At 51.1% G+C, this 25,052-nt stretch overlaps 1 protein-coding gene across 1 annotated transcript in view; it reads right to left on the bottom strand.

Annotated features, from left to right (window-relative positions):
• The window catches only part of MYO15A (myosin XVA), a 109,676-nt gene that overhangs the window by 17,770 nt on the left and 66,854 nt on the right, over window positions 1-25,052 (bottom strand). The window contains exons 25-60 of the mRNA XM_007941458.1: window positions 24,336-24,389; window positions 24,169-24,250; window positions 23,952-24,082; window positions 23,427-23,522; window positions 22,224-22,459; window positions 20,073-20,254; window positions 19,775-19,847; window positions 19,395-19,586; window positions 18,999-19,159; window positions 18,790-18,884; window positions 18,106-18,220; window positions 17,864-17,931; window positions 17,719-17,796; window positions 17,369-17,555; window positions 17,155-17,278; window positions 16,699-16,801; window positions 16,478-16,550; window positions 15,187-15,308; window positions 14,936-14,995; window positions 14,414-14,489; window positions 13,995-14,110; window positions 13,789-13,907; window positions 12,856-12,997; window positions 12,133-12,244; window positions 11,974-12,048; window positions 11,377-11,555; window positions 10,668-10,783; window positions 10,305-10,377; window positions 9,937-10,009; window positions 9,607-9,680; window positions 9,299-9,381; window positions 7,372-7,502; window positions 6,168-6,262; window positions 5,919-5,996; window positions 5,464-5,560; window positions 3,150-3,310 (exon numbers count right to left, since the gene is read on the bottom strand). Of these exons, the coding sequence (XP_007939649.1) occupies window positions 3,150-3,310; window positions 5,464-5,560; window positions 5,919-5,996; window positions 6,168-6,262; window positions 7,372-7,502; window positions 9,299-9,381; window positions 9,607-9,680; window positions 9,937-10,009; window positions 10,305-10,377; window positions 10,668-10,783; window positions 11,377-11,555; window positions 11,974-12,048; window positions 12,133-12,244; window positions 12,856-12,997; window positions 13,789-13,907; window positions 13,995-14,110; window positions 14,414-14,489; window positions 14,936-14,995; window positions 15,187-15,308; window positions 16,478-16,550; window positions 16,699-16,801; window positions 17,155-17,278; window positions 17,369-17,555; window positions 17,719-17,796; window positions 17,864-17,931; window positions 18,106-18,220; window positions 18,790-18,884; window positions 18,999-19,159; window positions 19,395-19,586; window positions 19,775-19,847; window positions 20,073-20,254; window positions 22,224-22,459; window positions 23,427-23,522; window positions 23,952-24,082; window positions 24,169-24,250; window positions 24,336-24,389 (4,032 nt within the window). The remainder of the gene's footprint in view (window positions 1-3,149; window positions 3,311-5,463; window positions 5,561-5,918; window positions 5,997-6,167; window positions 6,263-7,371; window positions 7,503-9,298; window positions 9,382-9,606; window positions 9,681-9,936; window positions 10,010-10,304; window positions 10,378-10,667; window positions 10,784-11,376; window positions 11,556-11,973; window positions 12,049-12,132; window positions 12,245-12,855; window positions 12,998-13,788; window positions 13,908-13,994; window positions 14,111-14,413; window positions 14,490-14,935; window positions 14,996-15,186; window positions 15,309-16,477; window positions 16,551-16,698; window positions 16,802-17,154; window positions 17,279-17,368; window positions 17,556-17,718; window positions 17,797-17,863; window positions 17,932-18,105; window positions 18,221-18,789; window positions 18,885-18,998; window positions 19,160-19,394; window positions 19,587-19,774; window positions 19,848-20,072; window positions 20,255-22,223; window positions 22,460-23,426; window positions 23,523-23,951; window positions 24,083-24,168; window positions 24,251-24,335; window positions 24,390-25,052) is intronic.

Here is a 25,052-nt window from a genome sequence, read left to right as displayed (position 1 = left end):
TCTAACACCTCAACAACAAAAAGACAAATAATCCAATTTAAAAATGGGCAGAAGACATGAATAGACACTTCACCAAAGAGGATATTCAGGTGGCCAACAAACATATGAAGAAATGCTCACAATCAGGGGACTTCCAGTAAGATGGAGGAATAGGCAGACAAGTGACACAGACCCTCTTCAACAAAGAAAAGAAAAACCAATTGACAAAGATACAGAAAATAATCCTGGAACCCTGAGCTTTGAAAGATACTACACAGAAGTGGATTAGGCGCCAATTACTGGAAAAACTTGAACGAAATGCCTCAACACCAAAGGAATTAACAGTCCAGTTGAAAAATGGGCAGAAGACATGAATAGACACTTCACCAAGGAGGATATTCAGGTGGTCAGCTAATACATGAAAAGATGCTCACAATCATTGGCCATCAGAGAGATGTAAATCAAAACAACAATGGGATATACCATCTCACCCCAGCACTGATGGCAATGTTCAATGAGACAGAAAATAACAAATGCTGGTGGGCATATGGAGAGATTGGGACTCTCATATACTGCTTGTGTGACTGTGAAGTGACACAACCACTATGGAAAGCAATATGGTGATTCCTTAGAAAGTTGGAATTGGAGATACCATGTGACCCAGCAATCCCATTACTAGGTACATACTAGAGAGGTGAGAGCCAGGATAGGAACAGATACATGCACGCTCATGTTCATCACAGCACTATTTACAATAGCAAAAAGATGGAAACAACCTATGTGCCCATCAGTGGAAGAGTGAATGATCAGACTATGGTACATACACATGCTGGAATGCTATGCAGCACTAAAGGATAATGTAGTGTCTGCAAAACACCACATAATATGGATGAACTTGGAGGACATTATGCTGAGTGAAATAAGTCAATCACAGAAGGACAAATATAGTATTAATTTGTTGTTGTGGAGGGTCAAGGAAAGGTTTATATGTGGAAGGAAACTTTCTTTGTTGGTTGCCAGGGGTAGGGGGGAGGGGAGGGAACACTACAAAAAAAATGCATTGACCCATGTCACTCTAGTTTTGTGTATTTCACACTATATAAATTATATTTCAATAAAATGCATTAAAAAATAAAAGAAAAAAGAAATGCTCACGATCATTAGCCTTTAGAGAGATGCAAATCAAAACAACAATGAGATACCATCTTCCCCAGCACTAACAGCAAAATTCAACAAGACAGAAAATAATAAATGCTGGTGAGGATGCAGAGAGATTGGGACTCTCCTACACTGGCTGTCAAATGATACAACCACTATGGAAAGTAGTATGGTGATTCCTTAAAAAGTTGAAATTAGAAATACCATTTGACTCAGCCATTCCATTACTAGGTATATATCCTTAAAAAAGTGAGAGCCATGACAAGAACAGATACATGCACACCCATGTTCATTGCAGCACTATTTACAAAAGCAAAAATATGGAAACCAGCTAGGTGCCCATCAACAGAAGAATGGATCACCAAACTTAAATGTGAAACCTAAAACAATGCATTAAATTCCTCAAGAAAAAACTAGGGGCAAATTTAGTGACCCTAATATATGGCCTAAATAGACTATCAAGCATAGCCCAAAATGCACAAACAGCAGAAGACAAATTAGATGAATGGGACCTTCTCAAAATTAAATTTTTATGTGCTTCCAAAAACTTCTCTGAAAGAGTCAAAACACACAATGGAATACTATGCAACCCTAAAGAATAATGTAGAATCTGCAAAACACTGCATAACATGGATGAACTTGGAGGACATTATGCTGAGTGAAATAAGTCAAGCACAGAAGGACAAATATTGTATTAGTTTGTTATTGTAAAAATCAAGGAAAGGTTTATATATGGAAGGAAATTTTCTTTGTTGGCTACCAGGGGTGGGAGGGGAAAGGAGGGAACACTGTTAGATAGGTAGAGATAAGTATTGATTTGGGTGAAGAGAAGAGCAATGTACCAATGTGAGTGATCAAATGGTGGCAATGAGGAAGAGAAGACACAGAGAGGTGCATGGGTGGTACAGACAAACAAAATGAATCCTTTTGCACATACAGTATTGTGTTGTCAGTGAAGGCAAATAACACACTGTTCCACATTCTACTTTGGCGAGTAGCGACTGGGATCTTAAAAGCTTGCAAGCCATCTAGATGCAATGAGGGGTCTCTCCTTGTCCAGAGCAAAGAAGAATGAAGAAAACCAAAGACACATGGAAACAAATTAGTCCAAACGACTGATATACCATGCAATCTTCAGTTATGACTATGAGACCAGAAGAACTACATGGCACCCGGCTACCACTATCAACCACTTGGAGGGGGATCTATTAGGAAATCCTGGACAGAGTGGGAGAACAGTGTGGAACAAAACTCAAAATCCTGATAGAAAGTGGTGGAATCACTGAGACTATGGCCCCCAGCTGCCCTTCAAGTCTGGAACTGAACCCACCCCTGTGGCTTCCAGCCAAACAAAAGTCAGGCATATGAGCTGAACATTTACATTAGGTAGATACACTCCTTAGAGAGATCAATCCTGAGTGAATAGAAGGGCTGTGTATGCTCAGGGAGACAGCTCGAGGGGGCAGGAATACATGGCGGGAAGGACACAGGGAAGAGGTAACTATGGGGAAGAAGTGGGAGGGGAGCTGTTGCGTTGTGGGAAATTGTAGTCAATGTCATGAGACAAAGTGTATGTGAGCTGCTATATGGAAAGTGAATTTGCTCTGTAAACTTTTACCCAAATAACAATAAAAATTGAAAAAAATAATAATACTAGTAAAACACCACTGAGGAAGAAACTATGAGGAAAGGAGAAACCCAAGATGGCTGCATGGAAGAGATGCTGTTTCCGGGAAACCTTGATGTGGAGGTTTTAAATCAGCAAAGATGCAGGGAAGGATCAGCCAGGTAGAGATGCCAGCATGTGCAAAGGCCCAGAAACTAGGTAGCAAGAGTGATGTAGTGCTGATTGCTCTGAGGAGAGCACGTAAGGGGACAGCAGAATTAGATTTAGAAAAATTAGTGGAGCCAGATCATAAAGGATTCAAACATCAAGGCTGAGGAATCTGATCTCATGGGCCTAGAGGAGCCCAGAAAGTTCTAGGAAAGTGGAGTAGCCCACACATGCTGACCTGGTTGTAGTGCATTGTCACATACAGCTCGTTCTCCAACTTTAGCGGCTGATCCCAGAGCACACGCCGGAACCAGAGCATATAGCCACCATCCACCTGCTCCATCTCTGAGGCCACATCCAAGATGTAGGTGCAGCGGCTGAGTGGGCACACGTGCTGGCCTGCAGAGGAGGCAGAAAGTGGGGCTGGGTGTACACACACACCTGGGCTGAACATGTGTGCAAACTGCAACTAGCCACACAGCAAGACATCTCCTGTGAAAGCCACTACCCTTCTCTGGAACTCGGTTTCTCATTAAAGGACTGGGTATTTATGGAAAAAAGGGCCTGGGATATTTTATTGAAATGCTGGTGACCCCAGATGGGAATAGCTTCAATTCAAAGTTATAAACTTCTAACTTTGGCCTCTGTTCAAGACCCAAGTGGGTGACCTTGGATAAGTCACCTAACCTCTATGTCAGCCTGAAAAATGGCCCCCAGAGATGTCTATGTCCTAATCCCTGGAAACTGTGCATATGTGACCTTACATGACAAAGGAGATTTTGCAGATGTGACTAAGTTAAGGATCTTGAAATGAGATTAACCAAGTGGGCTTGATAGACTCACAAGTGTCCTTATAAGAGGAAGACAAGAGGATCAGAGTCAGAGAAAGTGATGCAATGACAGAAGCAGAGGTCAGAGAGAGAGATTTAAAGATTCTGCACTGCTGACTTTGGAGGATGAAGTGGCTATGAGCCAAGGCATGCAGGTAATCTCTAGACATTGGAAAGGGCAAGGAAGCAGATTCTCCCCTACAGTCTCCAGAAGGAACACAGCCCTAATGACACCTTGATTTTAGGATATCTGATCTCCAGAACTAGAAGATAGTAAGTCTGTGTTGTTTCAAGCTGTGATTTATGGTAATTTGTTGCAGCAACCATAAGAGACTAATACAACTCCCTGGGCCTCAGTTTCCCCATCTGTTAAGTGGGGATGATAATGGTCTCCACTTCATTGGGCTATTGTTGTTGTTGTTGTTGTAATGTGCTGTCGAGTCAGACCCGACTCATAGCGACCCCTCCTTGGGTTTCTGAGGTGGTATCACTACAGAAGTAGATTGCCCAACCTTCCTTCTGAGGAGTGGCTGGTGGGTTTGAACCACCAGCCTTCTGGTTAGCAGTCAAGTGCTTTAGGCACTATGCTACCAGAACTTCCATAGGGCTATTAAGGGGCTTTAAAAAAGTTTATGGAATTAAGTGGTTTGAACTGTGCTGGGACATCCTATTTGCTCAATAAGTGTCCATTAGTAAAACCATTTTGTTACTGCCCCCTCACATCTTAGGCAGACTCTATGGACCTTTGTAATGCAGGGCTGAGAGCACAGGGTTATTACAATGGTTCAGGTTGAAGCTGGGTGGCAGTGGCTAGAGATGACCGTTAGGTGGCAGAAGGCAAGGTGGGTGGGAAGCAGACAGAAGGGTCTTTAGACTTCATGAAGGTCCCCCAGGGTCCTGGGACCTAATAGAGAAAGGCCAGGTGAAACCATGGGAGGGGATCCAGCAGCCACTGTTAAGGCCTAAGAGGCAGGAAAAATGTTTGGATCTTTGGGTTCCCAGACTCAGGGCTAATTAAGGGAATCTTCTTCAGGATGTAGAAGCCTTTCAGGCTTCCCACACGTCCATGTGCTCAAACAGTACTGAGCAAGCCCAAAGAGCAGAAGGTATCCAGGAGCTCCCAGTCTGTAGGCAAAACAGACTCCTATACAAAGCAAAGCAGAGGGCAGACTAGGGCTGGCAATGGTCAGTGGAGAGAGGTGCCCCCCATGTGAGGAATTGTTACAGGGTGAATCATGTTCCCCAAAAAAGCATGTTGAAGTTCTTGTTTGGAAGGTCTTTGAAGATGTTATCAGTTAACATAAGGTCTTACTGGAGTAGGGTGGGCCCTAATCCAATCTGAGTGGTATTCTATAAAAGAAGAGACACACAGAGGTAAAATGGCTATATGGAAGGAGGCAAAGATGGAGCAATGCTGCAGCTGTAAGCTAAGGAAGCTCTGGGGCTATCAGACGCTTGGAGAGACAAGGAAGAATTTCCTTCTAGAGCCATTGGAGGGAGCACAGTCCTGCCGACACCTTAAATTTGGACTTCTAGCCTCCAGAAGTGTGAGGCTAGAACTTAACTGTCCTTATAAACATCTAGTTTATGGAACTTTGTGGCAGCAGCCTTGGGACATTAAAACAGAGATCAGGGGCTTCCTGGAGGAGGTAGCATCTGACTCAGGCAGCAGTCAAGGCCTGGTGACAGGAATGAACCCACTCAGTCTTCCTCACCACTTACCTCGGTTGGTGACAATGAAGATGACATACTCATCAAAGGCCTCGGTGCGTGTCAGAGCCATCTCAGCACAAATCTCCTCTACCACATCTCGGGCCACCTACAGTGGAGTGGAAGGGAGTGACCAGGTGTGTAGGGTAGGCCTGACTGCTGTGCTCCCAGGAGGTTCAGTACTGAGTGCCTCACCTCTGAGAGCTTGGACACTAACCTCAAGCAGGCAAAGACTTTCAGAGGCTGAGAGGCTCAGGTTGCAATTTTGCCTTTGTCTCTTATCAGCTTGTGTCCCTGACCTAGAGGCACAATCTCTCCCAGCCCTGGTTTGCTCTTCTTAGGAATAGTTCCTGCCTCAAGGGGCTGTGTGAGATCCCAGAAGGGGCTCAGCACCTTGGCAGCCCACTCCTATGCCAAGAGTCCTTTGAGTGTCTACCTGCCAGAGCTCCTGGCACTCCCCCACTTACTGTGCAAGTTTTGATTTTGAGATGGCGTTCAAGGCCTCCAGGAAGAAGAAAGAGCTGCCTCTTGGAACTTCGGCCAGCCTAGGGGTTGGGGAGGGACAAGAGGCTGGGTTTGGAGAGTCCCCAAGCCAAGGGGTCCTGGGTGTGTCTATGTTCAGGGGTTCCAAGCAGATCGTATGCACAAGAGAAGGCAGTCTAAGCAGGGTACATCTCACTCTTATCCTGACCCCCAAACTGGCCCTCCACACTTACCAACATGGCGCGAAGCTCCATGCTGCTAGGGAGCTCCAGACGGCCGCCATACTGCAAGGTTTTCTGCAGGTTCTGCTCACAGGCCTTGGCGATACCTATAGAGACAATTCTCCGGCCACCAGCCATAAGCCCACCATATTCGTATTCTCCCCACAAGTTGTGGGGCAGGCATTGACTCTCCCATTTTAGAGTTGGGCAAATAGGTTTGAGAGGTGCAGAGATTTGCCCAAGGTTAAGAACTGGAGTACGAGAGCTAGACTTGAACCCAAGGGCATCTGGCTCTACTTCCCATTAAGGTCTGTCTACCCTGTAGTCCCCTTGGCTATCAATGAGCCTGGACACACATGTCCCCAGGCTGCTGCCCCGAGTCCTGGTCCCCAGAGGCTTTGTGGCTGCAGTGGTGATGAGGCTCTAGCCCTGGAAACTGGAATTTCCCTTGCTCAGCGCCCTCCCTCCCCCAGACACCCCAGGGCAGAAAAAGCCAGCATCAGTGTTCCACTTCTCTGGCTTAAGCAGTGCCCTCTCCCAATAACTATTCTGTCATGGGGATTCTTCCAGGGAGGAAATGAGTTACAACTTCTCATTCTTCACCTTCACAGATCTGGGAGCCCCTCCCTCTCTGGGGAACTAGATCTGTTCACCTCTGGGTCTGGGAATATTTGTTAATTGAATCAAAGAGGAAGACTTGGAGGTGGGGAGGGCAAGGTCCTCTATCCCCCTCATGGCTGTCATGCAATTGCAGGGGCCCCAACCTGTTTCTTTAGGGGACCCAGCAGTTGCTATGGAAACAATGGCTGGGGTTGAGGCTTGGGGTATGGCCCCTTCTTCCACGCTCCAAAGGGAAAAGGCTGACACCCTGACACTGGCTTTGGACCCACCTGCCCAGACATAGTCAAAGTCCTTGCCAATTGATTCCCCATGAAGCTGATTCCTCACCTAGCACCTCATGCCCACCTTGCTCCCCTCCTCTCATACTTGGCCACACTTAGTCTACCTCCAGGCCTTTGCTTCTGTCCGTCAGCCACCTATGCTCACCACCTAGGCAACACCTTCCCCTTCCCACTTATAGCTTATCACTAGTTCTTGTGGGGCCACCACAAATGTTTGAGAATGAATTAATAGTCACAAATGCTGCTAGGCCCCCTGTGAAGGGCCAGTCTCCAGGCAGAGAGCCCACCACCCTGAGTGCCTACTTGCTGCTCACCCTGGAAGGGCACGCCCGGGGCTTGGCTTTTGTCTCGGAGGAAGTGGAGCAGGTATGGCTGGAAGACCTCAGAGCAGCTATGGTAGGCGGCCATGATGGACAGTAGCCGCCAGCCTCGCTGGCAGCTGTCCCTGTGAGAACATACCAGAGCCACGTCACATTGGGCCACAGTACTGTGCTGCCATGCCAGGAGTCCCTTGGGACTGGTCTAGAAGTTTCCATCTCTTAGGCCACTCCTGTCTTCTGAGAACACTCCTGCTCTGTCCAGTGAGAGTAGGGCGAGTAGGCTTAAAGTTGTGCAGAAGGCACGTTCTACTTGGAAAGCCAGAGGAGAAAGGGGTGAGGCCCTGACATACATGCAACACACAAAGAAGCCTGTCTACCCAGGCTGTAGCATACTTCTGTAGAGATTTCTTTAGTTGGGGCTATGCAAGGGTAATGTCAGGAAGGCCTGGAGGTGGGAGGCCAGGAGGGCATGCTGAACAGCTCTAAAGTTCCTGGGGGAGGGAAAGCAAGTGAGGAGGCAAAAGGTAGGACAAAGGCAGGAGGATGGCCCCTTGGTAACAAGAGCAGGATGCAAATTGGGCACCTATCGTGTACTGGCCCTGCATGAGGCATGGCAACGTGTTCTAACACCACTCTTGGTGTGAGGATTTTGTGTATGGGAACCTCTGATATCTGGGTATAGCACTTGAGTTTCCTTGGGATACCACCTACCCCTCTTTAGATCCCAGTGGTTTGCAGAGGGTCATGGGAGTCAGAGCTGGCCAGTTAGAACACTGTAGCTCCCTGGGCAGTGACTGGCTTAGGGATGTGCATATGTTCCAGGTCTAGCCAATCAGAACTCGGTATCCTCCGGTCATTGTGGTTGGTTCAGGGATAACCAAGTGACCTGGCAAACACAACTAGCCTTGATTTGGAGATTTTTGCTGCAAATTTTAGATCAGACATTCTTGTTTCCCTGGAATTGCTGAACTGGGGGAGATGTCTCCCCAGAGCTGCTACCTTGCCAACCTAATGAAAAGGCTGCCTGGGGATGATACTAACACAGAGGAAAGCATGGGCAACTAATCAAGAAGGCTCCTTCCTAATGACACTTGGATCCAGCTATGCCTGGAGCCATAAAACAAAACAAAACAAAACAAAACAAAAACTGCTATCGAGTCAATTCCGACTCATAGCAACCCCTTTTGGGTTTCTGAGGTGGTAAATCTTTATGGAAGTAGATTGCCCAGTCTTCCTTCTCTGGAGTGGCTGGTGACTCCTTATGGCTTGAAGCTATACAGGCATTGAATTTTCAGTTACCTGGATCAGTAAGTTGCTTGCAACCAAGACTCACACATAATCATTACCATTTTACAGATGAAGAAACTGAACCTTTTGTTGTTGTTGTTGTTATGTGCCATCGAGTCAAACCCGACTCACAGCGACCTCTCCTTGGGTTTCCAAGGCAGTACCTCTATGGAAGTAGATTGCCCATCTTCCTTCTGAGGAGTGGCTGGTGGGTTTGAACCGCCAGCCTTCCGGTTAGCAGTCAAGTGCCTTAGGCACCATGCTACCAGAGCTCCTAACTGAACCTTAGAGAGTAGAAATAACTTGTCCCAAAACATATGCTTTGTCTAAGGAATAAGGAAGGAGCCCTGGTGGCATAGTGCCTAAGGCATTTGACTGCTAACCAGAAGGTTAGAGGTTCAAATCCACCAGCCTCTCCTCAGAAGGAAGATTGGGAAATTTACTTCCATAGTGATACTGCCTTGGAAACCCAAGGAGGGGTCGCTATGAGTTAGATCTGACTCAAGGCAGTGAGTTTGGTTTGGTTTTGGAAGGAGTAAGGAAGAGGATGAGGTTGAGGAAATAGGGAAGGGATTGGCCTGGGGCAATGGGAGGCTGACCTGGATACAGTGGGGGAGAGGGCGAGTTCACTCACTGCTTGGCGCTGGTGTTGTCAGTGATCTGCTTCACAATTTGGCAGTAACACTCATCCCTCATGATGTCATGGTCCCTACACAGCTGAAGGGGGGTAGGCCAGGTCACATGCCAAGGACATGCCAAGGACCACACTATACACCAGGCATGTAAAAACAGCATGGGTACTTGGAGTCAGGCCTGGTGTCCCCTACCCCATCAATGGGGTGCATTCCTTTTGGGACCATGAGAAAAGCTTCCCACACCAATGTCTGTCAACTGTGGCTGACAGATGGAGAAGCCAAATCCTAGACCAGAAAAGAGACTGACCTTCAGAAGAGTGCAGAGCACATCCAGTTCACTCTGGCCCTTCAGCGCGGCATCTCCCATGAACCTCATCACAGCTGTAGGGAAGACCTATCCCATTCAGGTCCACTAGACTGTCAATTGTGCACCCCAAACCAGAGGCTTCAGGGTTTGGCCACTCCTAGGGATGTTTTGGGTAGGGACAACAGGGGGCTTCTATTCTCTTAAAAGGGTCCCACTGCCTGAATTGAGGAGGAAGGGAAGAATTTGATCACCTTAGTGGTGGTGATCAAAAGTCACACAGAGCCTGACCCCACCCTGCCCAGGACCCTGGTTTCAGTCCCACCCTCACACCTAGGAACATGTCAGTGGACATCTTGTTGAGGCTGCTGTCACTGAATTCGATGAGGGATTCCTGGAGTGGGATCTGTGTGGGCAGGAAGAGGCTGTGTCATGGTGGGTGAGGGACATGTCAGAGCAGAAGGGGGGGACATATCATGTTTCAATGATAGGAGGGTCCACATTACAAAAGAGGAGGGAGGCCCAGCACCAGGGACAGATGCTGACCCTGGGAGGAAGCCAAGTCCCCTCTTAAGTTTTGAGGGCTGGGTCTGAGAGCTGGGGGTCTGGCTGAAGACAAGGCTGTTTGCCCTAGGAGCCTGGAAGGGGACTCTTGCGTGCCCATCTTACAGATGGGGAAACTGAAGCCCAGGGTTGGACACCTTAGTGAAGCAAAGCATATCCTCCAAAGTTCTGGACTCCCAAGACTCCTTGGATTTCAGCTTGAGACCATTCCTGCAAAAAGAGAGGGTATACTGCTGGCCAGATCTGCTTCAAGGCCTTTGACAACATCCTTTTCCCACAAAGGAAACAATGAACCATTTTAAAGACCATTTGTATCAACAGACAAGGAGGTCCCCAGAGACTGAGGCTGAAGCTGGGCCTCACACCTAGGTGGTTTCTTATCTGGCGCACCAGAAGTAGGACCCCATAGCTCCACAGACTGCTGCCGGGTCAGCTGTAAAGAGCCCCAGAAGCACCCACCCCAGAAAGCGAACAGGGTGAAAGGAGAGGTCACCACTCACTGGGGTCTCCTCTGAGGGTCTCGGAAATACTTCTGGGCAAACTCAAGCATAGTGTGTTGCAGAGGAACCAGGGCATTCTCCTGGCGGTCAGGGGAACCCACTCTGGGTGAGGGACCCTGTAGGAGGGATGTAGCTACAGCTCTGGCACCTGGGACCTCCTAGTCAGGCCACACCCTATCTAGCCCCACCCCTGTCAAGGCTGACTCAACTCAACTCCTCCTTGACTGTCTGCCCAGACCCTTTCAGGATGGCTTGTTCCCCATGGTACTCTAGCTGCTCCCCAGCCTGGTCTGACCCTATCCCCATCCAGTCTGCCCAGCCCTCATTCAGTTGGCCCTGCCCTCTGCCCACCGTGACCATGCCCCCACCTGGTCCTTCCCAGCCTTGTTTGGTCTCCCCAAATGCCTTGTCCTAGCTGATTCTGCCCCTTGCTGGTTCCCTTTCAAAAGCCTGCCTTTGCCCCATCCAACCCCTGGTTGACTTCAACCCCTGGTTGACTTCACCTACGGGCAGGCCAAAGCTGGTTCCACCTCCTCTAGGGTTCCCATCTGCCAATCACACCTACCCCTGATTTCAGCTGACTGCTACTCTACCACATTTGGTCACACTGCCAACCCTCTCTGGTCACACTCTGTGGGCCTGGCCAGATGCTTAGCCTTCTGGTTGTCCCTGCCCCACCCCAGACTGGCCCCTGCCCTGCTGGCCTCACCTCTCTCCAGCGGCCCACCTCCTGAGCAGCGGCAGTGGAGGCCACAGCAGCAGCCACAGCAGCAGCCCGGCCCCTGCCTGGCTCAGCTGGCAGCTGTAGGAAGTCAGGAGCTGCCGCAGGCTGCACTAGCTCTGAAGGGAAGCGGCCCACATGCCCATGGATGGTACCGAACCGCCAGCCTAGGGGCAGTTGAGGGCAAACAGGACGGGGTGTCTTGGGACTGAGGGGGCCTTTGAGGATCTTCTTAACACTTCCCTAGAGCTCCTTGAAGAAACAGAGGCTCAGGGAAAAGAAGGGATTGGGTTAAAATCACAGAGTGGTAATGGGAATGGAGCAGTAAGAAGTGTAAAGAAAGACTCAAGTCACAAACATGGAAACACTAATGACCATGGAGACCCCTCTCTCAAACAGGAGGTAGAGGGCTGTCTGGCTGGCTGCCAGGAGGGGCTAGCAGACCAAGGGAGGCCCCTTTGGGGCAATAAGAAACCCCCTTCAAGTACTGTAGTGTAAGTGCATGATATCAGGATCAGCCCTGTTTGGGGGGGTTCTAAATTTGGGGCTGGGGGAGGTAAGACAAGGGTATCCTCATGTGCCTACCAAAGTCAGGGCCTCCACGCCGCAGCTCCTCCAGATACACAACCTTCTTGCGGACTACACAGCCAGCACTATAGCCTGTGGACCAAGCTATGTTAGTACTTGTAGGGGTGGGGCTCACCCAGCTCTCCTTCTATATCTACTCCACCCCACAGCACTGACCCACTCGAGGTGGCTCCAGAGGCTGTAGGTGGATGATGTCGCCTTTGTGGAAGGCCAGCAGTGATGGGTCCTCAGGCAGGAAGTTTCTCACAGCCACCACATAGTCAGAGTCCTGGGTGAGCAGGGCCAGGATAAGGGATGGCAGTCCTATCTCCCTGTTCCCAGAGGCCTAGGGCCACTCCTGTGCCCTACACATCAGCAGGAAAGGAAGCATTCCCTAGATGAAAGGAGGGGAAGACCCTCCAGGTAGAAAGAACAGGCCTGGCCTGAAAGCATGAGTTTGATGAATGCAGGACTTAAGGACAAGCACTCGGCAAAACCTTCCCACTGGGCCAAATGCTGGGGCCAAAGCACCAGGTGATCTGCTCTAGGCCTGGGGTTTGAGAAGCCTGGAGGGAGAGAGATGGTCAGAGATGAAATGCTTGGGCAATGTGGTCACTGTAGGAGAGTGAAGAATCCAAATGCTATGGTGCTAACAGGAGGGGCTAGGGCTACCCTATAGGGAACATGAGGAAAGGGTTGCTCAAGAAGCAGGCAAAAGGGGGGAAGGGGATTCCAGGTAGGAGGCAGAGCCTGTGCAGAGACATGGGAGCATCAAGAAAACTATGGACATATCACAAGTACACACACACAACCATGCTTCCTCAAGCTGGCATAGCTAATATAGACTAGGGGTAGGAAAGTCCTATTTTTGGGCTCTTGATCCTTTGGGGGGATCCTGACCTTCTTCAGCTCCAGAATGAAGTCATCCACCAGGGTCTTGACCTGGTGAGCACGGGCTGAGAAGAGGATGACCTTCTCACTGGCCAAGTTGAACTCCAGCATGTTCTGGGAAGGGATGGTCACAAATAGGATGTCTGCAAAGCTGGAGGTTGGGAGAGTGGCATGACGGTGGGACCTCATGGCCAGAGGGACCTTATGCCTCCACATTACCCCTTCTGCTCCTGCCTTTCCCCTCTCTTCCAGTCCAGTGCCAGCTCATGCATCCCTTTTCTGCCACCTGATGCTCTCAGCCTCATTACACCAGCCCCCAGAAGACCCAAGGAACTTCCTTGAACTGCCCTCTCTGACTTTCCTGTGACTCCACCCTTGTTTCCTATCACCGTTTGACCCTAACATTCCAGCCCTTGCCATGTGGTCCAGCCTTCCAGACTGTGCCCATTAAGTCTAGCTCCTTTACCCACTAATCACATTCTCCCCATTTGTTCAAAGCAAGGAGCTTTCACTGAGGCAGTGGTGAGCCAGGGCCCTGTTTCTATCCTCAATTGATAAAGGACTAAAGGAGCAGATGACAGAAAGGGGGACCTGAGGCCATAGCAAGGCCCCACAGCCAGAATCCTCCTCCCCTTCCCGGCTGCATCAGAGCCTGGTTATTTGCAGTGCAGTCATTCCACTATACAGTGAGCTCTAAGAGCAGAGGAATGGTGTGCAGTCTGAGAGACAGATGGGGTTATTGGCTCCTAGCTCATCCACTTCTGGGTATATGACCTGAGATAAGAAACTCTTTGAGCCTGGGTTTCCCCATTTCTAAAACAGGCTTAATTAACAAGCTTGGCACAGAGTTTGGCTTAACGCAGGTACTTGTTAAGTGGCTACTGAATGAGTCAGTTTGTGCTGTAGTCTAAGGCCTGTCCACTTCTACTGCTTTCCAGTTACCTGTAAGTACGAAGAACTTGAAGATGCTCGCCAGCCTCCCGGCCACCCTTGACCATCCGTAGGAGTTTGATGCCCATGTGAGACACAGCTAGGGCCTGTACACCAGTGCCCACACTTCCCTGTGGCAGGGATGAGAGGCATGTGAGGGTCTTCCAGTCTCATATCTGAATCCCTTGGGTGGGCAGGGGTGGGTGTGAGACTCGCACCGTAGCAGGGAAGAGGCGGGAGAAGTAGACCTCCCAGCTGTCGCGTGCAGTGCTGACCACGGCCCGTTTTATGCTCTCTGTCACCAGGGGCCGTTGTGTATCCAGCTGGTTCTGGGCTAAAGAAAGCCATGTGGGGTCAGGACTCTACCCACACCCCAGTGGCGCTCATCTCAGACAGGGAAGCTGACATCCAGCAAGAAGGTATCGGATCAGTGTGTTCTCATTGTAGTATAGGCAGCAGAAATCCAGAGACAGAGGGAAGGCCAGGGCCGCATAGCCAGTGAAGGAGCCTAACTCAAACACACGGGCTGGCCAGGTCAAGCAGGGATGGGGTGTCTGGGAGGCACACTGGCAGGGCCAGGGCAGGCTGTGGCCTTGGCTCCTGGCCCTATTAGCGCCCCTTCCCTTCCCTACAGTACCAAACAGGGCCTTCATTCTGAGTCGCTCGTCCTGGGAGATGCGCAGGCATGCCTCAGAAAATGTGTCATGCAGGATCTGCAGGAAAGCCAGGGTGTGGGCCCAGTGACTCCTCGCTCTGGGCTTTGACTAATCTGGGATGAGTGGGAATGAGGGTCCCACTTATTACCACAAGGGGTCATCTGTGTAAACCAGATCTCATTTAGAGAATGCTTCTGGGGAAGCCTTCCAGGAGTACATCCCAAGCCCCAGCAAATCAGTGCTGCCCGCTCAGGCATCAGTTACTAATCCCTATGTTGAGGTTTGGATTTGACCTCTTGGCCCTGTCTACTTAGGACAAGCTGTGATCTGCTTAGAATGGATTTTGGGCTCACTGACCCTGTTTGTAGGGACTGAGGATTCCACAGAACAGTCCCCACCCGGCCTAAGATCCCAATCCCAGCATGCAGGATGCAGAATTCACAGACAGCCCATCTGTGTTTCCTTTGACTGCTGAGGAGACTGCAGCAGAAAGAGGACCTTACCTGCCGGAACAGGAGGTCTAGCTGCACAGGGTGGTTGTAGTTGTCCTTGGGGTAGAACACCTGTGGAACAGGGTCTTCAATGGGGACCTTTAGACAGTTCCCTCCCCATGCTTCCCAACTGAACTCACCCCCTTGCTACAGCCCTGCCCACAGCACCTCCCCCTCCTGGCCCCTCCACTATCTCTGACTCCACCCCATCTGGCCCCGCCCCTGGCCCAGGCTCCTGGTCCCACTTAGCCAGGCCCAGATACTTCTTTGCGTAGGAAGATCCGCCAGGAGGCATCCCGGTAGCCATAAAAGTTGGGGCCAATGAGGCGGTGCAGTCTCGTCTGCACAGGCTCCTCTAAGGGCTCCAGTGAGCGGGAGGACAGCACTGTGGGCAGGCATAAAGGGGCACATCTCTTGAAGGAAGAAGATGAGGTGGGGCCAGTGGAGGAGGGTATCCAGGGATGATCTCACATGGGGAAAGGGGGGCAAGGTCAGAAGCCCTCCCCCACATCCTTGTTGCAGACACACCTGCTCACAGGGACTCACACAAATACCATACAACCCTTCATTTGACACATACACAGAAAGTCTACTGTATATAGGCCTTGTGGTAGGGGCTAGGAATACTGTGAGAAACAGGATAGACAAGGGCCTGCCCTTGAGTTTAGGGTATCATGGTGGGTGTGGGGGAAACAGACAATTGAAATTACAAACTAGTGCTAAGAACTGAGGTGGAAATAAAACAGGATGAAGTAAAAGTAGTAAGAAGTATGGGGGCCAGTCTGTGAGGGTCTTTCAGTCAGGATGCTCTGGGTGGGCATCTTGGAGAAGATTACATATGAGGTGAGACCTAAATAATGAGAAGGGGCCAGGCAGGCAAAGATCTGTCAAAGAGTATTCTAGGCAGAAGGAACAGCATGCGCAAAGGCCCTGAGGCAGGAGTAGGCTTGGTTTGTTCCAGGAAGATCCAGGAATAGAGTGAGCCAAGAGGAGATGAAGTTGGGGAGGTGGGCAGAACACATAGGGTCTCATAGACCACAATGAGATATATGAAGTTTATTTTAACAACTGAGGCAAGGATATGTTGTGAGCTGATTTATATCTTTTAAGATCACTGTGGCTGCTGTGACGCAGAGGGGGTAGAGGTTAGGACTCCAATTCTGATGCCAGGAGGCCTGAGTTTCTGTCCTTGCTCTGATACTTCTGAACTGTGTGATCCTGGGCATGTCAATTAACCTTTCTGTGCCTCCATTTCCCCATCTGTAACATGTGGACACAAACAGTACTACCCTGAAGGGTTTTAGTAAGGTCTGAGTAAGTTAGTACATGCAAAATGTGTGAACCAGTAAGGTGGGCTTGGCCTGTGACCAGTGTTATTTAAGGGTCAATATAATGATTGCACAAATGTGCACAGAACACATACACACATGGCTCAGGGACAAAGACATACACAAGTCACCAACATACAGACTGAGACTCACATGTGCTCATGAAGACTTACATGTACACAAGAACACCTGCTTGCTTGCCCCTCCCTCTTCCTGGCACCCTTACCTGGGGTGGCTCCCATAGACGGCTTTGGCACACAGGTCACTGGCTTCACCAAGGCTATGGCCTCTCTGGGCACCTGTCCCCACCCAAGAGAGAGTTTAGAGATAGCAGGGGGAGGAAATGGACAGTAGGACCCTAGTTTGTAGAAAGAGTTGCTTTCTGAGACCACTCCTGAGGCCTGCCTATGTCTCCCACCCTGGCCCTGTACAACCCTGCCCCCTTACCTTGCCTGGTGCTGCTGATGTGTGAGTCATCTGTCCCTTCAGGAGCATCAGTGCCTCCTCATGGGGGTCTGGCCGTTTCATGAACACTTTCCCACCATCTTTCCTGGGTGGGGTTGGTGTGCCATGATGGTTGGACACTAAGGCTCCCCTTCCCCACCAAAAATTCCTATAATAGGGAACTTCTACCCCTATCCCATTCCTCACTATTATAAATGAGGAAAGCGAGACCCAGAGACTGGGCTGAGATCACACAGTACAACCTAGCTGACAGCAGTCTGGGCCTCCTTCTGCTACAGGGGGCTCATCTGGACCACCTGCATAAATACACTCACTCCTTAGAGGGAATGTGTCTTGGCACTGCCTCGCCCAGCAGACAGTACACTGATGGACATGCAGGCAGTGGGTTGAGGCCCTGGTCTGGGTAGCTGAAGGTCTGGGTTTGGGGGCAGTGCTGACCTGAGGGCCTTAGGCTGGCCTCCCCAGGGAGCCTGGTACTGGCGCACAATGTTCTTGATCTGCTGTGTGGGCTGGGTGAAGTGCTCTGAGTTTAGCGTTGAATGCCGGACCAGCTCTGGGGAGGCTGTAAGAGCATTGTGGGGAGTAGAGGGAGGTCACCGGGGCATGGTGACATGCATAGTCCTATTTTGGGAAGCTTCTCCTCTCCCCAGGCACTCACTGGTTTCTGGAAAAGCCTGGTCCTGAGCTAGAATGGGGACAGCTATGGGCTTGGTTGGTGGCCTTGGGTCCTTGGTTGGGAGGCCTGGGGCCACAGGCCTTGGAGCAGAGCGCAGGAGCACAGGCTTGGCTGGGGGCCCAGTACCCACAGACTTTGGCCTCACCTCTGGTGCTACAGATTTCTGCAGAGAACAGGGCATGAGATGGGCTGCTGGAGACACTCCAGCTCCTTACCTGCTGTCAGAGACTCCAGCTCTGTCCAAGGTAGGCTGTTGGGCTGCTGGGCTCAGAGAAGGACAACAATGCCCTGGAATAGCACAGCACTCCTCCCTAGAGATAGCTTACCTTGAGGGGAAGGGGTTTCAAGGTGGGGCCCAAGGGCTGCTGCTGGAGTGCCATGGCCTGCAGAGTCATCTCCCGGGCCTGGGAAGAGGCGGTGGTTGGGACCAGGAGGTCCACTTGGACCCTCAGCATCCCTTTCCTTACTCACCAGCAGCATGGCTTGTTTGTGAATGTAGGCTTGCTGCAGGGCCAGCGTAGAGGCATCCAGGCCTGGGACTGCTGGGCCAGGTCAGAGTCAGGCAGGGGGCAGGCAGAGGGAGATAGGGGTTCCCGACCAAGACCAAACTCAGCTTCTCACCCCTGCCCACCTGGGCCTATCTCCTCCCAGCAGGAACCAGTAAGCAGCTCCAGCCCCGCCCCACCCTGGATTCACCCTGGGTAGGCACTGACTTGGCTTTGGCTCTGGTGGTCTCCTAGGGGTGTCTTCGGTGTTGCTGCTGCCACCTCCACCAGGCCGGCCTCCCCCCTTCATGAGGCAGGCAATGGCTGTTGGTTTCTCCAACTCCTGGGAGCAGTAAGTAGCTAGGCTGAGTGCCTTAGTCCTGTACTCTCAAGTTCCATGGCAACGGGCACCCGATACTGCCACCTCCTCCACCCTGTCCACTGGCCAGGTGTCTTCTGTACACTCAGCCTTTGCCCATATGGCCTCTAATTAGTCTTCCCCACAACCCTGCCAGCTCCCAACCCACCTACTCTCTTTCATAGAGGTGTAAACTGAGGCTCAAAGATGGGTTGTGCCCTGATCAGAGTGGCACATCATGTCCAGGACCCAAGGAGGGGTTCCTGGGAGCTCCCAGAATAAGCAAGGGTACCTAAGGGGCTTTTGTAGAATCTGGGGCTAGAGGACCCAGGGTACTAGGGATACCAGATAGAAAGTTCTCAGTGGCCACACAGGGATGGCTCCCCTAAAGGCAGGGTGGGGAATCTGGGACTTCTAGCTCTGGGGTTAGCCAGGAGCACCTCTAACTTTGAGGACACTCTATCATTTGGTTGGCTCTCAGCAGAGACCAGCAAGGACATGCCACCCTGTGGCCCTGGCCTGCCTATTCCTGGTGTGGGCAGACACCTCCATACCACATCACCGTAGGATAGCACAGGGTCAAAGAGGCTGTCCAGGTAGCAGTCCAGCACCCTGTGGGGCCCAGCAGGCTCATCAAGCCTATTCCAGACTGCTGAGGAGTAGACACAACACAAGAAAGTCAAGCTCTTTTTTCCTGCTGATTCTCATCTCCAAGATCCCCAGGCTCCCTCCCCAACAGAGATAGCAGCTGCTGCTGGCTGACCTGAGCGGGTAACTGTCCCTCCATGGGCCTCAGTCTTCCCATTTGTACTATCCTCATTGTTGCTGCAGTACCCACAGGAGTCAGGCATTTGGGGGGTGTGCCCCTGAGGCTGGGGCCTTGTGGCTGCATCCTCATCTGAGTCCCAGCTGCTCCCAAACACACTGTGGGGAAGGGAGGCATGGAGCAGCTGAGCCCCAGAAAGATCCACAGCCCACAGATAACCCATCCCAAAATTCTCTCCTGTGCCCTGAAAGTGGGTAACTTTCTTTCTTTAAAAGACAGGACTCTTAGGTAAGCTCCACCTCCTTCAGAAGCCTCAATTAGCAGCTGGCAGGGGTGGAGCCTTCTGCCTTGAGGAGACCATCTGTGTGAGGGGTTGCCCAGGTAGCTACCTACACTCTGGGGCCACCCCTGCCAGCCAAAGGTCCTTCTGTGCCCACAATGAAGTAGGACTTCTGTCGTGGGAAGTCCCTGAGTAGCTCTAGGTCTGACACCAGGTCCAGCACATAGTCATGGCCAGCCAGCTCTGTCCACTGGACCCCGTTCTTCATGGCGACTGTCCAGCCCCGCCAGCCATCTGCCAGTCCCCTGGAAACATCATGCAGGAGAGATGGGAATGATGGAAATCACCATTAGGCACTCCCTAGGGAGCCCCGGGACAGAAGCCAGACCCCAAGCGTGACCCAAGAAGATCCAATGGGACCCTAGAGGACTTGGCCTCCTGTGCCTCCCTCAATCTTTCCAAGGGTACTGGGTAGGGTGCTCCAGGAACCAACCTGTGTTTTAGGATGTCTCCAGCCACCTCTTCCCCTGTACTCCAGGAATGTACTAGGCAGGAAAACTGGTCCCCTGGGGAGGTAGCAGGTGCTGGGCTCAGTCTGGGGACGTCTGTAGTACAGGCTTCTGCTTTTCTCCTGGATCCCAGACCTACAGCCTCCCTGACTCTGCCTTGCCTCCCTCCCCCACCTCCTAGGTCTAAAGCCACATCTGGATGGTCCATTCCTAGCTCAAGAGCTTTCTGCAATTCGTCCTGATCCCAGGGAGGGCAGCATCAGGGTGGGGAAAGCAACTCACCATTGAAGCAGCCTATGTCCAACACCATACCCGCCTTCTCCTGGGTGGCTCTCCACTCAAGCTGGGTTGGGGGGAAGGCGCGGGCAACCCCAGAGCCCTGCTGCTGGGCCTGGCTCATGGCCTGCATGAGGCGCTGCTGACATACAGCCTGGAAGCCATTCTGCCCATAATCAGACACAAACCTGGTAGGAGGGTTTAGAGCTAGAATCAAGAGGGATCTGAGGCTAGCTCAGGGGTGGGAGGTGTCTAAGGCTAGTCTGCAGGAGACTCAAGCTAGCCCAGAGCTCTAAGATAAAGTGGAAAAGGCTCCAGACTAACTCAGAAGGATCCCAGGCTAAGTCAGAGTTCTGAGACTAGGCTGAAATGGTTTCAGGATAGCCCAGAGCTTTAGGGGTAGGCTGAAAGCACCCCAGCCTAGCCCAGAATATCACATGCAAACACAGAGATCCAAGGACAGGTCACAGAGGTTTGCAGGTTGGCCTACCTAAGCTTGTTGGAGCTGAATGTCATTGATAGGGTGGGGTCTACAGCTGGGGGTGGGTAGGAACCTAGATTTTGGAGCCACCTGGGCTGATATCTCTGCCCTCCATTCTTCCACCAGGTACCTATGGCTGGGTTACCTGCCCTCCTTGAGCCTCAAAGTTCTCATCTCACAAAACCTGGTTGTGAGGGTTTAACTCTGGACTCAGGGCAAACGAGCTAGATCTCTGACTGGGCCAGGTCCTCCTCATGCCTGGGCCAGGCATCCCTCATGCCTAGTCCCCAGCTTCCTTCTCATTTGCTCCTGGGCCTGCCAGGGAGCAGCACTGGAGCAGTGCCTGGGGTCCTGCAAGAGAGAGCCAACGGCCACACCCAAAGAAAGGAAGGCCAGGAACCGACAGGCAGGTGGTCCTACTTTGCCAGCCACAACTGCCACCAGAATCACAAGACTGGCTAAGTAAGCTACCCACCTACTGTGCACTGACTCAGTGAGACTCTGGATACACCATACCTCACATCCCCAATTTATAGGTGATAAAATATGCTCAGAGAGGGGCAGGGACTTGTCTCAGGTCACACAGAAAATAAATGTCAGAGCTAGGATTTGCACCCAGGGCCTGCGAGAGTTCTTTTCCCTGTAAATCATCCTTCTCAGACAAAAAGGTGACATAATAATAATGATAGTGAAAGTGGTGGTGGTGGTGGTAGCTATACTCACATAGATTGGTGTCTATTCTAAGCACTTCATGTTTTACACATTTAATCCTCAGAAGCCTAAACAAAAAACCGAACTCACTGCCGTGGAGTTGGATCCGACTAACAGTGACCCCTTCCTTGGGTTTCTGAGGTGGTATCACTATGGAAATAGATTGCCTAACCTTCCTTCCGAGGAGTGGCTGGTGCATTTGAACTGCTAGCCTTCTGGTTAGCAGTCAAATGCCTTAGGCATTACGCCACCAGAGCTCCCAAGGTAAACAAACAAACAAAAAATCCAGACCGACTGCCATAGAGTCAATTCCAACTCATAGCCACCTCCATTGGGTTCCCAAGGCTGTAAATCTTTACAAAAATAGATTGCCTCATCTTCCTTCTGCAGAACAGCTGGTGGGTTCAAACTGCTGACCTTCTGATTAGCAGCCAAATGTCTTTCCCACTATGCCACCAGAAATCCTTAAGCCTATGAGGTAGGTACTGTCATTATCATTATTATATAGACACTATCGTTATCATTATTACATAATCATGATTGTATAGGTGAGGAAATTGAGGCCCAAAGAGGTTAAGTAACCTGCCCAAGGTCACACAGCTCATATATGGCTGAGCTGGGATTTGAACCTAGACTTTCTGAGTCCAGAGCCCATGCTCATAACCACTCTGCTATACTCCTCTGACATGAGGTGTCAATATCCTTTCCCAAGTCCTCTACAACCTACATTTGACATCCTTTGAGTTCTGGAAGTCCTATGTCCAGTCTGACCTGAATCCCATCCTATGTAGCTAACACTTGCCTTTCTCTCTTGCTTGGAGCCCAGCAGAAGTGGACAGCAGCCCTAGGCCAATCTCCACATCTGAATTTCCAAGCATGGACACCTCACTCCTGGCCTGACCTTTAAGATCCTGCCTTAGGTCTCACTGTCAGTGTCACTATCCCTCAAACCCCTGGCCACTCACTTGAGGAGGTACTTGTTCAGGCGTGAGGAGGGTGCAAAGCCACTGAGGCAGATGGCCAGCAATAGCCAGCCCCTCTCGGCATTGTAGGCATTGACGTTGTGCCACACCTGGTTGGCCAGCTGTGCCAAGATCTCATCACGCAGTTCAGGCACTGCCAGCCCCTTCTGCACAATGTAGTTCCCAAAGACCTGCTCCTGGGCACTGTGCAGGTAGGGGTCACCCATGAAACGCAGGACCTGGGATAAAACAAGACTCTTTTGGGCCTCTCAGAAAGGTGTTCCTGCCAGGTTCCCCCAATTAACACGAGTTTCCTCTCATATCTCTCACGTGAGTCCTTCACATGTGTCCCCATATTAAAATATAATTGCCATATTCTATATCAAGTGATCAGCAGTTCACCCCAACCAAGTCAAGATCTGAAGTTAAATTTCTCTCTTGCTTATGAACTTTCTATAGATCCCCTGAAGCCCGAGCCCCCTCCTTGTACCTCCAGGTTCCAACCAGCCATTTACTTCCTGCTCCCTCCAGGCCCGAGAGGACTTTTTCTAACATTCAGACCTGACCACATCCCTTCCATGCTAAGTACCTTCCATGGCTACCTAGTGACCTTGGGATGAAATCCAAGGTCTGTGGCTGTCAATCAAGGCCATGCTGACTACTCTTACCCTTGCCCACCTGATTCTCTGTTTTGCTCACATCAATTTCCTGTTCTCTCTGTGCCTTCTCTACTCTCCCTACCTGACTCTTCCTTCCATTTAAACTCAAACGTCTTCTCCTCCAGGAAGCCCTTCTGATCCTGCTCAGGGCCAGTTAGGGACCTTGCCTGGACTCCCCAGCCTCTGTACTTAACCTCAGTCTATAGGAGTCTACTCTGCTTTCCTCATCAGACTGGGAAGCACTTGAGAGGACCTGGGTCCTATTTTCAGTGTTCCTAGGAAGCTCCAGAGAGGCTCAAAGGCAGCCTTTTTTTTTTTTTTTTTTCCTAGGAAAATGGCTGCGAGAAGAAAGGCTACCAACCCACAGACCTTAGCCCAGAAAGGAAGCCAGACCCCCCAATGACATAATAGTCTTTCCTCCAAAAAGAGCCTGGTCTCAGGGGTTGGGGTAATGGAAGGCCCAGGAAAGCAGGCCTGGGTGCCTCATGGCATGGCCTCAAGGGGTAGGGGCTATAAATCTGAAGGTGGCCTGAGGTGGGCACCATACCAGCTTGAAGATGCTCACAGCTTCACTGTGGTACTCTGCCGGCAGCCATGTGAGCGGGGTCCTCAGAGGCACTGTTAGCATCCCAAAGGCAGGTTCCTGGGGGTACAGGGCAGGCATATCTGGATCCATGGCACTGTGCCAGGTAGGTACACAAGAGCCTGTGGGGCAGAGGCTCTTGTCCCCAGTGTATGGATGGTGAAACTGAGGCTCAGGGAGGGGCAGACACTGGCCTCAGCGAGTTGGTGATAGAGATGGGATAAGCCCCATTTGGGCTCTTCCTGGAAGGCAGGTGGTTAGACAGGGCAAGGCTGATGTGCTATGGCTCTACCAGCTCCCCAAGCCCCCTGAGGGTCCTCCACTGCAATATATGGCCCCCAGGAACCTCCCAGGTTCCCCATGATCTAGCAAATGAAGGGATCACACATGGTGCCACAGGGCACAGCCAGGACCCTGCCCCAAGGTGAGGATTATGTCAGCTCAGATTGGTTAGTGCCTACTGGTCAGGCTTCTTGTACCAGCTCTTACCTTGAAGTGACACCGAACAAACTTGGCCATGGGGTAGTTGTTGATATCCAGGGGCAATGTGACACGAGGCTCAGCCTGGAGCCGTGGAGTTCGCACGGGGGCTACCTTGGGCACCTGGGCCAGCCTGAGGCCTGGGGAGGGCACGAATGCCTGGCAGCTGTGCCTGCCCATACCCACCATGTCCATGCCCTCCCCATACTACCCAGTGCAGACATACTTGCTGCCACTTGCAGGAGCCCAGCCAGCTCAGCAGGTACCTCCAGGTGTCCTACAGCTACCACCTCTCGTTTGTTCAGCTTCTGGAGGGATAACACAGGTGAGGGGACCAGACCGCTACCTGCCTGCCTCCCCTGTCCCTTGCTACTATGCAGACCCTGCACCCACCTCCTGCTCCTGTAGCTGTGCCTCTTCTACCCGATGCTTCTGCTCTGCCCTCAGCTGCAGAAGAACGGATGGTCAAGGCAGGCATGGCAGAAGGGGCAATTGCAGCCCCTAGGCTGGGGCAGGCCCATGCCAGGTGGCCCATGTGAAAATGAAGAGGTGAGTATGCCTGCTGGCTGGAGGCCTACCCATAAGGCTGTGACCACTGCACCCACTTCACAGATTGGCAGGGGGAGGCAGAGGTGTGGCCACAGAGTTGGGAGAAAGACAAAGCAAGAGAGCAACAAGGCAAAGGAAGGAGGGAAGGAAATTTTGGGGAAAAGAGACACACACAAGGAGAATTTCAAGAGGTGACTGAATGATGGGAGTAGAACCTTCAGTGAAAACTATGTAGTTCCTCAGTGCTTTGGAGATGAAATGTGTCTTCCCTTGTGGCTGGCTTATATGACAATGGACCGAGACTGACCTCAAGGCAGGAGCAGACCACAACCCATATGGTTCAGTCCAACCTTTTCTGTTGTGTTGTTGTTAAGTGCCGTCGAGTCGTTTCCAACTCATAGCAACCCCATGCACAGCAGAACGAAACACTGCCCTATCCCGCGCCAGCCCCACAATCCCTGCTATACTTGAGCTCATCATTGCAGCCATCGTATCAATCCATCTCGTTGAAGGCCTCCCCCTCTTTTGTCGACCCTCCACCCTAACAAGCATGACATCCTT

The sequence above is a fragment of the Orycteropus afer genome, unplaced genomic scaffold, assembly GCF_000298275.1.
Source record: "Orycteropus afer afer isolate SDZICR_OR568_19922 unplaced genomic scaffold, OryAfe1.0 scaffold00080, whole genome shotgun sequence".
Lineage (NCBI taxonomy): Eukaryota > Metazoa > Chordata > Mammalia > Tubulidentata > Orycteropodidae > Orycteropus > Orycteropus afer.
Note: the sequence above shows the minus strand (reverse complement) of the source record. Positions and strands in the feature narration are given on the sequence as shown.